This window comes from Mercenaria mercenaria, chromosome 2 (genome assembly GCF_021730395.1).
Source record: "Mercenaria mercenaria strain notata chromosome 2, MADL_Memer_1, whole genome shotgun sequence".
In the NCBI taxonomy this organism is placed as follows: domain Eukaryota; kingdom Metazoa; phylum Mollusca; class Bivalvia; order Venerida; family Veneridae; genus Mercenaria; species Mercenaria mercenaria.
This window is the reverse complement of record NC_069362.1, coordinates 59233695-59246207: the sequence shown is the minus strand read 5'-3', so window position 1 is coordinate 59246207 and position 12513 is coordinate 59233695. Positions and strand designations below refer to the sequence as shown.

Genomic DNA, 12513 nt, shown 5'->3' with positions numbered 1-12513 from the left:
CTCTTGTAAACTATAATAATTGAGCCGCACCATAAGAAAAGCAACATAGTGCATTTGCGACCAGCATAAATCCAAACCAGACTGCGCATGGTCAGGATCCATACTGTTCGCTTTCAAACCCTACTGCAATTAGAAAAACTGTTAGCGCACAGTATTGATACTGACCAGACTGCGCGGATGCTCAGGCTGGTCTGGATTCATGCTGGTCGCAAATGCACCCATTGTTTTTCTCATGGTGCGGCTCAATTATATTGTCTATTGTGTATAGAGTGTGCAGTATATCTGAAAAGAATATTCAAAAATAGTTTTAAAAAGGCAATATTTAACATAACAACTCAATTTCAAGGAATTTGTTTTTGTACACAAAGAATAATAAGATTTGCTCTTTCTTTACAGGATTATGATAAAAAAAGATCAGTAAGTCTGATCTTAATTCACAGTTTAATTTTAAGATTCGGAACTTGATTTACTTCGAAAAACGCATATATTGAATAAAGACCCTTTAAAATGTCCTCATGTTTAATGTGTGCGTTAAAAGCATGCTTTACACAATCAGACCTCTGTACATTCTAGTTCATTTATTATGAGCGAATGTTGTAGGTTATTTGGGCTATATCCGAAGTACGAAAATAAGTTTGATAGAATAAGAATTAAGAGATCATTTGCAGCCATTCATTACAAATACGGGTACTTTACATAATGTGATTTTCTCCATGGTTTCCAGTTATAAAAGTATCTAATTTCAAAGTAAGTTAAAATGTTTAATTAGTAAGTTAAAATGTCTTAATTCTAGATAAAGTTCTATAGAACTTATCATACCAGAATCAACGTACTCTGAAACCAAATTTGTATTTTCATACTGTTGATTACAATTATGTAGTTTGCTTAGAAATTTTATTAACTCTATACTAACAGGTAATGATATTGCTTGCATTGTGATATAATATTATGGGATTTGTGGAGGAAGGAGGACTTTTTTTCACTGACATTAAATACGAAAACGAAAAACAGTATTTCAGAAGAATAGTAAATTAGTTAACAAATGTATATCAATTGTCTATATTGAGCCGCGTCAAGCATAAACAGCCGTTATCGTTAAATTAATTGTTCCGAGTAATATGACGTCAAATGTTAGAAATGACGTAACAAAATGGCGGCGCCCGTATTTTCACACGACAATTTGTAAACAGAAGAAAATTTCAAGAAATGGATACGTTCGAGGTAATATTTTATAGAATTATTTGTAATGATGACAGAGAAAGTATTTTCAAATTGATTTACCCACATAACTTTTCAAAATATCAAGAGATCTACGTCTATAATCATACAATATTCAAGCAAAGTCGAAGGTCAGGACCGGTCAAAATGCTTAGATTGTATAAATAATGTTGTTAGATTGCTTATTAACTTATGTCATTCTGGAATATAAGATAAGTGTTAAACACATCTCTACAAGGCAGATATGAATACTGATTTTTGTTTGCAAATGCACATGCATAGATCTGCTGTATTACGAAGATTCTATGCATAGGAACATATTTAGATTGAAAGCAATGCGGAAGCAAACATGAATATGTTGCCAATTAGATCCTTTAGCAAATATTCAATAAAAAAATATCATCCCGTTTATATATGTTGCAACGACCTTGGATGGTACGGATTTCGAAAAATTAAATCAACCTAATTTTTCATCGATCAATTACTTATCGCCGCAGTGGGCGAGTGGTTAGCGTGTTTGACTACAAAGACGAAATTTTCGAGTTCGAAACCTCATCTTGTCAACTTTTTTTTCAACTTATTTTTTTCTTTCCTGTTTAGTATTTTTTCATTAAATATATTTCAATGGCATGCCTCAATTACGAAATGTTTTATTTTTCATTTGCACAGGAGCTAAATGATCTTCTGTCATGCTTTGGATTGACAGACCAAACTAACATTGGCCGTTCTGCAGCAACTTATGATACTGATACTGATATTGATGAGGTGCAAGATGTTAGCATTGAATCCCGTCTTCAAAGATATTACACAGCTACCCCCCTTGCAGAGGAATACGGTAATGAATCAGAAAATCAAGTTAATGAAGACACTAATGTAAATAGTGAAGATCCACAGTGTGATATTAACAATGTGAAAACCATTTATGACAGTGGATGCAAATGTACAAAAAACTGCTTCAGTAACTTTACTTTTTCCCAGATTGAATCGAACATTCTTAATGTAAGGGAAATGACAAAAAGTGAAAAGGAAATGCTAATTATGGGCACTCTAAAGAGGATAATCTCTGATGCTAGATGTAAGGGAAATCGTAAACGTTCACGATATGAATATGTGTTTGAGGGTGTAACAGTGTGCCATGAAACATTTCTAGTGGTGTTTGATATTAAAGACAGACAACTGAGAAACATTAAACATCACATGGAAGAACATGGTGCTCAGCCACGTGTTCACGGCCACAGCGGTAGACGTGCCCCCAACGCATTTCCTCCTGAAGTAATTAAGGACGCAGTGCAATATATACTGAGCTACGCAAACGAAGAGGGACTCCCTCAGCCTGCGGCACCAAGAGGGCGAGAGGACGAGGCCCCAATTTACTTACCATCCTCGGACACAAAGCAGTCCGTACACAGTGAGTATGTAAAACGTTGTATGGAAGCTGAAAAGAGGTATGTTGGTTTAACAACATTTAAAGACATATGGAAAAATTGTTTGCCACATATAAAAATAGCCTCTCCAAAGGAAGATGTGTGCAAAGTATGCGAGGACTGTAAGCAGGATATCAAGCTTGCCATGAGCGAAAATGACAAAATACTTGCAACACAGAAGTACCACAATCATGTACTCCAAGCCAGGAAAGAAAGGGAACTATACGTAGAATGCGTGGAAAGGTCAACAGCAATGTTTGTTAACCGGGCACAACAAGACCAGGCTGCGGGAGATGGATTTTCGACAGACGACGTACATTACACGTTCGACTTTAGTCAGTATGTCAAGTTGCCTCACCATGCGCAAGAAAAGGGACCCACATTCTTCATTCAACCAAGAAGAGTGCAGGTATTACAAATAAATTAATTATACTTTTGCTTTGTTTCTGTAATGGAAATAATGGTAGTATATTCATACAAAAAAAAATCATAATATTTTTTCACAATCAACATTATCAAGATAGTTACATTATATCCTTTCAAATTCGTTCTTAAATTTCATATTTTTATGCCATATTTCGAAGAAGAGTGGCTATTTTTTGTTACTCATTGTAAGTCGATCTGCCTGCCGGTATGTCGTTAGGTGAAACAAAATTGGTTTCCGTCCGATTTCGAGTGAATGTTTGGTCTCACTATGATCATACTTCATAGGATAAGTTTTTTTCTAGGGTCATTAGGTCAATCACCGTGACCTTGAGAATGAAAACGGTTTCTGTTAAATACCTTTAGACATTTTTCAGGTTACAACATATAAAATAACGACATGCTATTATATGCGTGTATGTGAGGTGTGTGTGTTTGGGGTTGGGGTCGGGGACGGGGAGGGGTGTATAGAAACAGCGCTTGTTTTTTTTAGTCATGTGACCATGTAATATCCAGCACTTTATCTGTCTTCAGATATTTGGTTTCCGGGCCGATGGCTATAAGCAGTACAACTATCTCATCGACGAGGACCAAACCATTGGTAAATCAGTTCATTATCTTTTTATCATTTTGGCACGGCATTTTGTTAAATTTAGGAAAAATTACCCATTAAAATGCAAACTTTCACGTTGATCGAATTATACTGCATGTCTGTAATTATAGTTAATTGTGTTAAGATTCTTGATGGTTGTGTTAAAAACATAACGGATATTACATAATTTTGAAAATCGTGCAGCAAAATATTTCTCATATTAATAACAGTTTTTCTTAACTTTTCTCCGGAAAAGATGGCCAGAATGTACACGGACCGGATTCTGTTATATCAATGATTGATCACGCCTTCCACACGTTCGGTACTGGAGAGACGGAATGTGGTATTCATGCTGATAATTGTTTCGGTAAGTATTTTTCGTTGACTAGCGTAACGTTTCGTGTAGTTAATATCCTGTTTTTATAATTTCATTCTGTATGAAAGCTGCTGTTGACGGTCACAAAAGCCCCTTGACATATCGTAGCTTAAGTAAAGATTTATTCTTGTGTTACATTGTTACAGTTCTATGTCTGTCCAGTTTCAAGAATATATGAGCCGCGCCATGAGAAAACCAACATAGTTGATTTTCTCATGGCGCGGCTCATATATATATGATGCACCATACTAACGGATGTGATGTTATTTTTAGTTTGTTTGTGTGTTCAGAAAAAGAAAAAAATATCTATGTCGAAACATATGAACGATGTGTGATATGTACGACATAAAAAATGTACATGTATACCGTATTAAATTTGAAAGTAAACGGCGATTACATCTTGAAGTTTGTGTTTTATTTGAGCTAGTTTATTTCTGACTATGATATTTATTATAAATAACGTTTATGTACAACTGTTTACCAGGTCAGAACAAGAACAGATACGTGCTGGCGTACTTATCATGGCGCACGATGACTGGGCGGCACAGAACAATCAGATATATGATGCAGTTACCAGGACACACAAGGTTGTCATAATTAATTATTCAGTGCAACAGTTCCAAATCGTTAAACACTTCTATTTGTATTGGGGATCATTTGAACTAAATCCAGTTTTCAGTTAAAGACTAAAAGATTAAAGATTTCGATCCATACCAGCAAATGCACGTTGTGAAATGTTAAAAAAAACGACAATGCGTAGTTGAGTATAGTAAAAACTAGAATCTATATTGCTTTAAATTTTGACACACATTTTCAATGTGATTTTAGACCTATGAAGATTGCAAGTGATAATGTTACTGGTATTTAACTTTATACATTAACATCAAAACACTAATTAGTTATCTACATGATCAATCATAACCATACAGCGTGATACGTCTTCATATTCTTACTGTGCAGGTGCCTGATCGACGCCGGGTTTGGTACTATTAAGAAGTTGTATCGGCGTTCGAACTGTGACACACTTCAGCACGTGGTAGATGTTGTACACAAGTCGGCACACAGTAATGTACCGGTTACATACGACGAGAATGGGTGGAAGTGGAGAGACTGGAAGATGTTCCTCGGTGATAGGTTCAAAAAAGTGCCAAACATTTCCAAATATTATCACTTCCGCTTCACATCAAGCGAACCCGGGGTAGTGTACATGAAGGTAGCCGCAGACGACACCGAGGAAATCCGATTTGTCATTTGCAAGACGAACTATTTACGAATGGACACCTATGATCTTCCGTCAGTTATTAGGCCAGCAGGACTCAGCAAGGAACGTCAGACGTATCTATACCGCCACGTCAGGCCGCTGGTGAGACGTCCGTTTCAGGACGTTCTTTGTCCGCCCCCTGCGTCGGACGATTGACAATCACATGTGTAGTGTAACATGTAGATATTACAAATTTATCCTGAAATGCCACTTGAAGATAAATGACATTAGAAAACAGGAAATATGTTATTACTTATTTATTAACATTAATTGAAGTGACTAATCAATGAAATAATTTCGTTACAAAATGTGTAGTTTACTTTCGCTCAAGCCCCACATAGAATTTACTGGTAGTGTATACTCCATATCAGCGCACTGCAGTATGTGTAACTAATATTATTATATGTGTACATCGATGCTGCTAAGATAAGTAAATTGAAGGATTGGTTTATTTTCTGTCATCATGTTTTTTTTACGTTGACGTTACTAACGTCGACGTTTTTGACGTTACTTGACGTTCGTCTGGTAGAGTGGGTTACGATTTTGTATTTTTACGCAGGTATAGTCCATTTCAACCTATAGAAATATATACATTGCAAGAAAGTTTAAAAAACGTACTATTATATGATGAAATAAACTGAAAAAGTGAAAAAATTACGATAACGGCTGTTTATGCTTGACGCGGCTCAATTATTTTTGTTATGCAGTATAATAACTATGCAAGAAATGTATCGTACGCTGTGTAATAAAACAACATCTGCACAGTTTCGTGTTCCGAATGAAAATATAACAAATCAAAATTTCTATGTTAGGCAGGTAAATATATTTGACAAATTACAAATTTTAATAGCATAGCATAGGAAAAGTAAAATGGTTATGCTTACTAAGTTAGACATTTGCTAAATTATCACATAACGCCTGTGCAACATCTTTTAATTTTCACAACCGATTTCAACCTATTAGATCAACCTATTAGATTTAGAGGAAGAATGCACACAGTTTGAAGTTTTTATATCTTGGCTATCATCGCCGAGAATACACGTCATTGAAGCACATCTGTACCTGAAAAGTTTCTTACAATTAAAAATATAATTAATATATGTGTTGCTTTTCTACCGATTTTAGTTTTAGCGTCAAACAATTCAATAGGATCCAAATACATTTCAATATAATACCTAATTTATCTGGCAAAGCAATTAGCAGTTGCAGTCGAAAGAACCAACTGCGTTCAGTTTTTAATGTTCGGCATTCTGTTTTTAAAACTGGTCTCAAGGGAAATTAAAAGGAAACTGCGAATTTCAATTGCCTTTTATAATACAGGATGTGCACTTTATTTCATTTGTGATGTTTGTTCAATTGTATTTTATGCCTGCCTTTTTCAAATTAGTTTTATTGTTTCATTAATTTCCATTAGAACGGAAATAAAGAAGCATGATGCAACATGTGCTGCACTGGGAGTGTCCATTAGTGCAGTTTTGTGAACTTCGTCTTCTGATATAAGCATAACTCCAAATATCTGTAACATATCCCGGTTCACAATTATCCTTTTCATGTTATTTATTCTTCGCTTTTATCAGTAATCTTCTCTCTGTTGTGGATACTTACATTTTTCGCTATTCGAAGAATGTGGAGAGCTATACTACTTACCCCGGCGTTGGCATTGGTTAAAGTTTTTATGATAATTATGGTAATATCTTGTATACCATCAAAGATATTTATTTCAAACTTTGAACACTTGTTATTTTAACAGTCTCTACCTGTAGGAAAGAGTACATAACTATCAACTATTTAGGCTGAATTATGGAATTTGGTTCAGTTTTCGTCTTGTCGAAACTATTTGATACGTGGATTTGAAACTTTGAACACTTGTTTATCGTCATAATCTCCATCTGTAGGCAAGAGTACATAACTCTGTCAACTACTTTGGCTAAATTATGGTCCTTTTTGGACTTAGAAATCGGTTAATGTTTTCATACCAGTCCATATTTTGCCTAACCTGTTTGTCATATGGCTTTGTAACTTTGACCACTTGTTTACCATCATAGTCTACACATGTAGGCAAGACTCCATAACTAGGACAAGGACTTTAGCTCAGTTCAGTTATGGCCCTTTTTGACATAGAAATTAGTTAAGTTTCGCATACATTCCATATTTTTCTAAACTGTTTGATATATAGCTTTGAAACTTTGAACACTTGCTTACCATCATGGTCACACATTGCCATATAGTGCAAGACTTACCAAAATCCATAAATACAGGTACAGTATTTGTCTTATCTATTTTTCTTCTTTGTCTGAAAATATCTGGTAATACTTTGACCCCATACTTCCATCAATTCTTCAAATAGTCGAGCCCACTGTCAACAGACAGCTCTTGTTATAAACCTAATATATACATGTAAAACTAGTTACAGCTATAACCGGGTTAATAGAATAACGTAAAGCTTAATTTCTTACAAATGTTTTGTAGTATTTAATTCTTATAAAATGCATTTACATAGGATTAAGAAAATAATAATAACTTAAAGGTTAAATGCTGTAAAGAGCAAAATAAGATCTTGAGAACTATTTGAATACCATTTGGACTAACATTTAATGTGTGGTATCCTTGTTTAGTGTTTGTATACCCATAAGGGAACCCTTTTTATAAGAGGGTCCAGTTTCATTTTAAGTAAACCGACAACTTCAGTGCCACTTAGCTTGATACCCTCAGTTTAAAGGTATTTTTTTTGCATTCGGTAGCATACGTCTACGCGTCATACTCGTAAATAGCTAACAAAACAAAATTTTCAGTGAATTTTCCTTCTTGGAGCTTATTTGTGTCCCGTTTTATCGTTTCCTACGCTGTTCTGTACTCAAACTATACACTTAAACTGTTAAATTAGTCACATCTCACCTGTTACTGCTGTAAATAGGCGACATTTCTATTAGAAATGTATGCTGTCGAAACAGTGAATAGGTGATATTGTTTTGTTTAACCATTTTTATTTATAGCAAAACTGCTTTGAATTATATGGAAAAAAAATCCATTTTAACTCCTATCTGGTCAGTGTTCATTTTTTACAAATTTCCCTTATAGGTATCAGCACACTTTATAGCTGGTCTTCATTTATTCTATATTCCTATGCATGTAGTACACATCAGGAACATATTTTAAATGTCTAAAACTGGCACTTTATTGAAGAATATTTTCAGTGTTGAATAAAAGAACAAAAGAAAATTGGGTTTCATTTTGATGCAAGAAAATAATTTTCAATCGAACATGTTCACTGTAAAATCATATGAAAAGGAAACTACAAGTGGTAGTGGTAGTGTATGACCTAAGTGTCCATGATAAATTTTGTAATGCAATCATATCATGATGAAAACGCTACCCAACCATTAGATTGGCCTGTCGTGTGCTTTCAGCACACACATTACAATAAAAAATAGAAAATAAGTTAATAAAGCTCAGGCAAACTTCAATTCACTTTTGTGCCATTTCTCTGTTTAGTAGCTATAAACCTATATGGAAAGTCAATATTGTACTCGCTACTCAGAAAATCTACCTTAAACACAGCTTCTAGTTATTCAACGAGGGAAAGCCTATGTGTCAGCCAGGAGCATGAACAATGAAAAAAACTCTTTGACATGTTTGTAGAGTTATTGTAATACTAAAACGGGCAGGTTTGATATTTTTCTCGAGAATGTAATAGACATTTAAATGAACTTGATTCTAAGCCCGCATGTCTGCCTCCTTATTCTATGGAGAATGGGTTTTACCACAATATAAAGTACATAGGATTGTTGGAGATGATATGAGACAAGTATCCTAATAATACCCTATTCATTAAATATAAATTTTTGTGTGAAACTTAATAACATGAGGTTTAAAACAGCTAGTTTTGCAACATTGTCCTTACACTGTAACCTAGCAACTGTTCTGTTTTTTTTTTCTTTTTGTTTTAATTTTTTTTTTTTCAAAATCGGTGGTTAAATAAATACTATTGCTAGTCTGTTGGGTAAATGTTTTAATATAACAGAGTTTAAACCGGTGCTACAGGGTTGTTGAACAATTGATTACCTATCATGAACAGCCTCAGTCAAACCGACCCTGCTGTTATTTTGCTTGGCTGCATTCCATACTTACAAATGAGCTTCTTTTTAATTAACTAAAACAGTGCCATGTGATGGCTGTAAAATCCTATCGGTCTCTTTCATGTTCTTTTTGGATCATGTGGTCCGTTCAATGTGTCTGTATAGTAGAGGTGTACTAAAACCACTGGTGCTAGTTTGCGCAGGTGATGTTTTACATTTCAACTCCTGTAATTAAAATACTCAATTAGAACGTGTTTGCTATAATTTTTCTTGATAGCTTCTAAAGCATCTTAACAGGTACTTATGTTTTTGTATCACTACGAGCGGACAAATTTTGTTATTGTACACTGTACATCGTGACAGAGATGTTAGCCTCGGGGACTGAAGGTCGAAGGTTCAAATTCCACCGTGAGCCATTCCGATGTGCCTGGGTAGTGAGTATACAGTTAGTAAAATAACAGGTACGGATCGCCTACCTGCCTGATGATTGGTATTTTGGATTCGGAACGTAAATTTGTGAAATGATTGGCACCTGTTAAAAAGTTTGTTACACTATATATAATCAAACAAAGCACTTGACTTCATAATAATCAACATCCTATTTATAGAGAACATTAGGTTACTGTCTGATAAATTTAAATTTATTAGGCGAGTTGAAGAAAATATATTAGACGCGGCTCTGCCGAGCCTTATATTTTTTTCGTAGACGAGCCTAATAAATTTAATTTTTTTCAGACAGTAATCTAATATTCCATTTATCCTACCTGCTCAGAAAATTGGGAAAAAGTCGTTGGAAAGAGCAACAGCATGCAGACTTGACGTCATATATGACGTTTGCAAGTGCAATTCAATTTATGGATAAAATTGAGAAAAAAAACGCAATAACTTTTTTGTTTCTGGATAAAACTTTTGATATTGCCACTTATTTTGTTAGTTAGAACATTTCCAATACAATGATAACAGTTTCAATGAAAAAATCGGAAATTTTTTTTCTCAAAATTTCCGGCTGATGTGCTGTTAAAGTAAAAAATAGCGATAACCTTTTTGTTTCAGGATAAAAAACCTTAAAGTTTGATTTGACCACTCATTTTGTAAGTTCGGACATTTTCAATACAATGGTGATGGTTTCAATGCAAAATTTTGATAAAATATGTGATTTCAAAAGTTCCCGCAAACGTGATATCTTGACACTGACTAGATAAAGCATTGTGCTATATCTTGTATGAGGGTAGGATAAAATGATGTCTCAACTAAATATATTCAACATCGTATAAACTGCCATCTGAAATTACCCTCATTGTTTCAATAATATTGCTGCTTTCAAGAAGAATAATTATAAGTAACTGTAATCATACTGAATAGTACGTACCAAAGAAGCTCGCATATTTCAAATTAACTAGTCTTTGAAAACATATAATTATGTAAAGTGTGATCTAAAGGTATCAGCATTTTGTGAAAAATCGATCTGCCAGTATGAGCGATCATTAATATTTTAACATATTACACGTCACGGTGCGTTATATATAAATTGATAAAATTACGCAATTCATCCGCAACATTTTGAGGATATACTTTAGAACGGAGCTGTATCATGTGAAGCAGTAGTATGTTGTTTCGTAGCCATGTAGCAAGAGCAAGGTTGCTTTTGCAGTTTCGTATGCGATAACAGCACAATTTAACAGTTTCATATATCATTACATCTAACCTAGAGCCGTTACAGACATATGCGCTGCTTTTCAGTTAGCTCTGTAAGACTGCAAAGTTCTCTTGGAAAATCGTACAGTTGATTCACTGGTTATAAATGGCAATTAATCATGAGCTTTGTCACGTCGACATTGCTGTATGAGACGGTTTTATATATATTACACATCAAGCTTTCCATTTTGCAGTAATGAAACTATGTGGTATATCAGTTTTAGTCTCTAAATTCTTGGACTTTCTGGTAATGGCACTCGGCAGTTTCCGTGTGATTACGTATTCTCATAAGACAATGCGCGCACTTGGCTTTCGGTAAAGACAAGAGAATGCCGAAATCGTGCATGGAGATTATGTAATTACAGTTTCAATACTATATGTTTCAAATATAAGTTCAAGGCTTCCTGTATTTGCATTTGGAAATCGTAGGCAACGCAATTATTAGCTCTGTTACGATTGTATCTGGCGTCGCAGAAACTAGACTTATAACAATATCAAACAATAACGGTTTCCATTTCGCCATAATAGGAAACCCTTTGAGACTATCCGACACAAGAAATAGGGTTTTGATACAGATAATTGGTTTCTTTGTTTTGTTCAGATCGACCAGTTAATGGCGTTACCGTATAATGGATCTAATATCTGTATCAAATGGACCATAAAATCTACAGTTAGGAACATATTTTCGTGGTAATGATAAAATTGGGCAAACTTTATAACCAGAAGTTATCTAATGTAGGTAAATTCAGTTAATACTCTTTCATGAATGATCGTCTTCCGAATCACGTGTATATAAAATGGACTGCTAAGCTCAAAATAATTACGATGAACCACTTCGTTGCAAGCTGTTTATTAATAAATAGTTCCTCTTCGTCCCTTGAAGGGACCACTTGAGCTATAAATAGAAAAAGCCTTTTTACAACATCCCATGAAATACTTCTGACGGAACTTCACTAATGGTATCATAAACCTAATCTGAAGCATTCTTGTTTAAAATAATAAAAATGCATGGTCGGGGTGGTGGGGTGACTGGGTAGAGGAGCGAGGTGGGGGGTGGGAGGTACCACTTTGAATGTTGATGAATATTCATGGAAGATTTAAGGTTTAACAAAAAGAAAAACATGCAGGGTGGGGTTGGGGCGGGGGTTGTGTGTGACCAGGGCGATAGGATTGGCCGGTTATGGGTACACAACTTCACGTGTTGATAATAAATGTACATGGAGAGAAATGAAAGAAGTTTAATAATATTCTGCCAGTTAATTAGTTTGTTACGTACAAACGTGGATTTTTAAACAATTAAAAGGCAATAACTCTGAAGTTACTAAATATGTCACAATTGAAGCAGAAGTTGCCATATATATAACACCCTATAAAGTTAACACTAGAAACTACTAAGGGCTATAAGTCTGGTGTTATTTGGCAATCTGACTGAAACTTGATGGGCCGCA

General features: G+C 34.7%; 1 protein-coding gene across 1 annotated transcript; it reads left to right on the top strand.

Annotated features, from left to right (window-relative positions):
- Window positions 1–1180: 1180 nt before the first annotated feature.
- On the top strand, window positions 1181–5745 carry LOC123542687 (uncharacterized). The gene is made up of 5 exons (XM_053536691.1): window positions 1181–3051; window positions 3600–3666; window positions 3914–4024; window positions 4518–4620; window positions 4994–5745. Exons 1-5 carry the CDS (start codon window positions 1843–1845, stop codon window positions 5448–5450), a joined length of 1947 nt encoding a protein of 648 aa, XP_053392666.1. The 5' UTR covers window positions 1181–1842; the 3' UTR covers window positions 5451–5745.
- The last annotated feature ends 6768 nt before the right edge of the window (window positions 5746–12513 follow it).

What these genes read in the sequence shown, in the direction of transcription:
- LOC123542687 (XM_053536691.1), top strand. Translation starts at nt 1,843, where the DNA reads ATGGCATGCCTCAATTACGAAATGTTTTATTTTTCATTTGCACAGGAG. An exon ending in TTCAACCAAGAAGAGTGCAG is followed by an intron (nt 3,052 to 3,599) that starts GTATTACAAATA and finishes ATCTGTCTTCAG; the next exon opens with ATATTTGGTTTCCGGGCCGA. An exon ending in TCATGCTGATAATTGTTTCG is followed by an intron (nt 4,025 to 4,517) that starts GTAAGTATTTTT and finishes ACTGTTTACCAG; the next exon opens with GTCAGAACAAGAACAGATAC.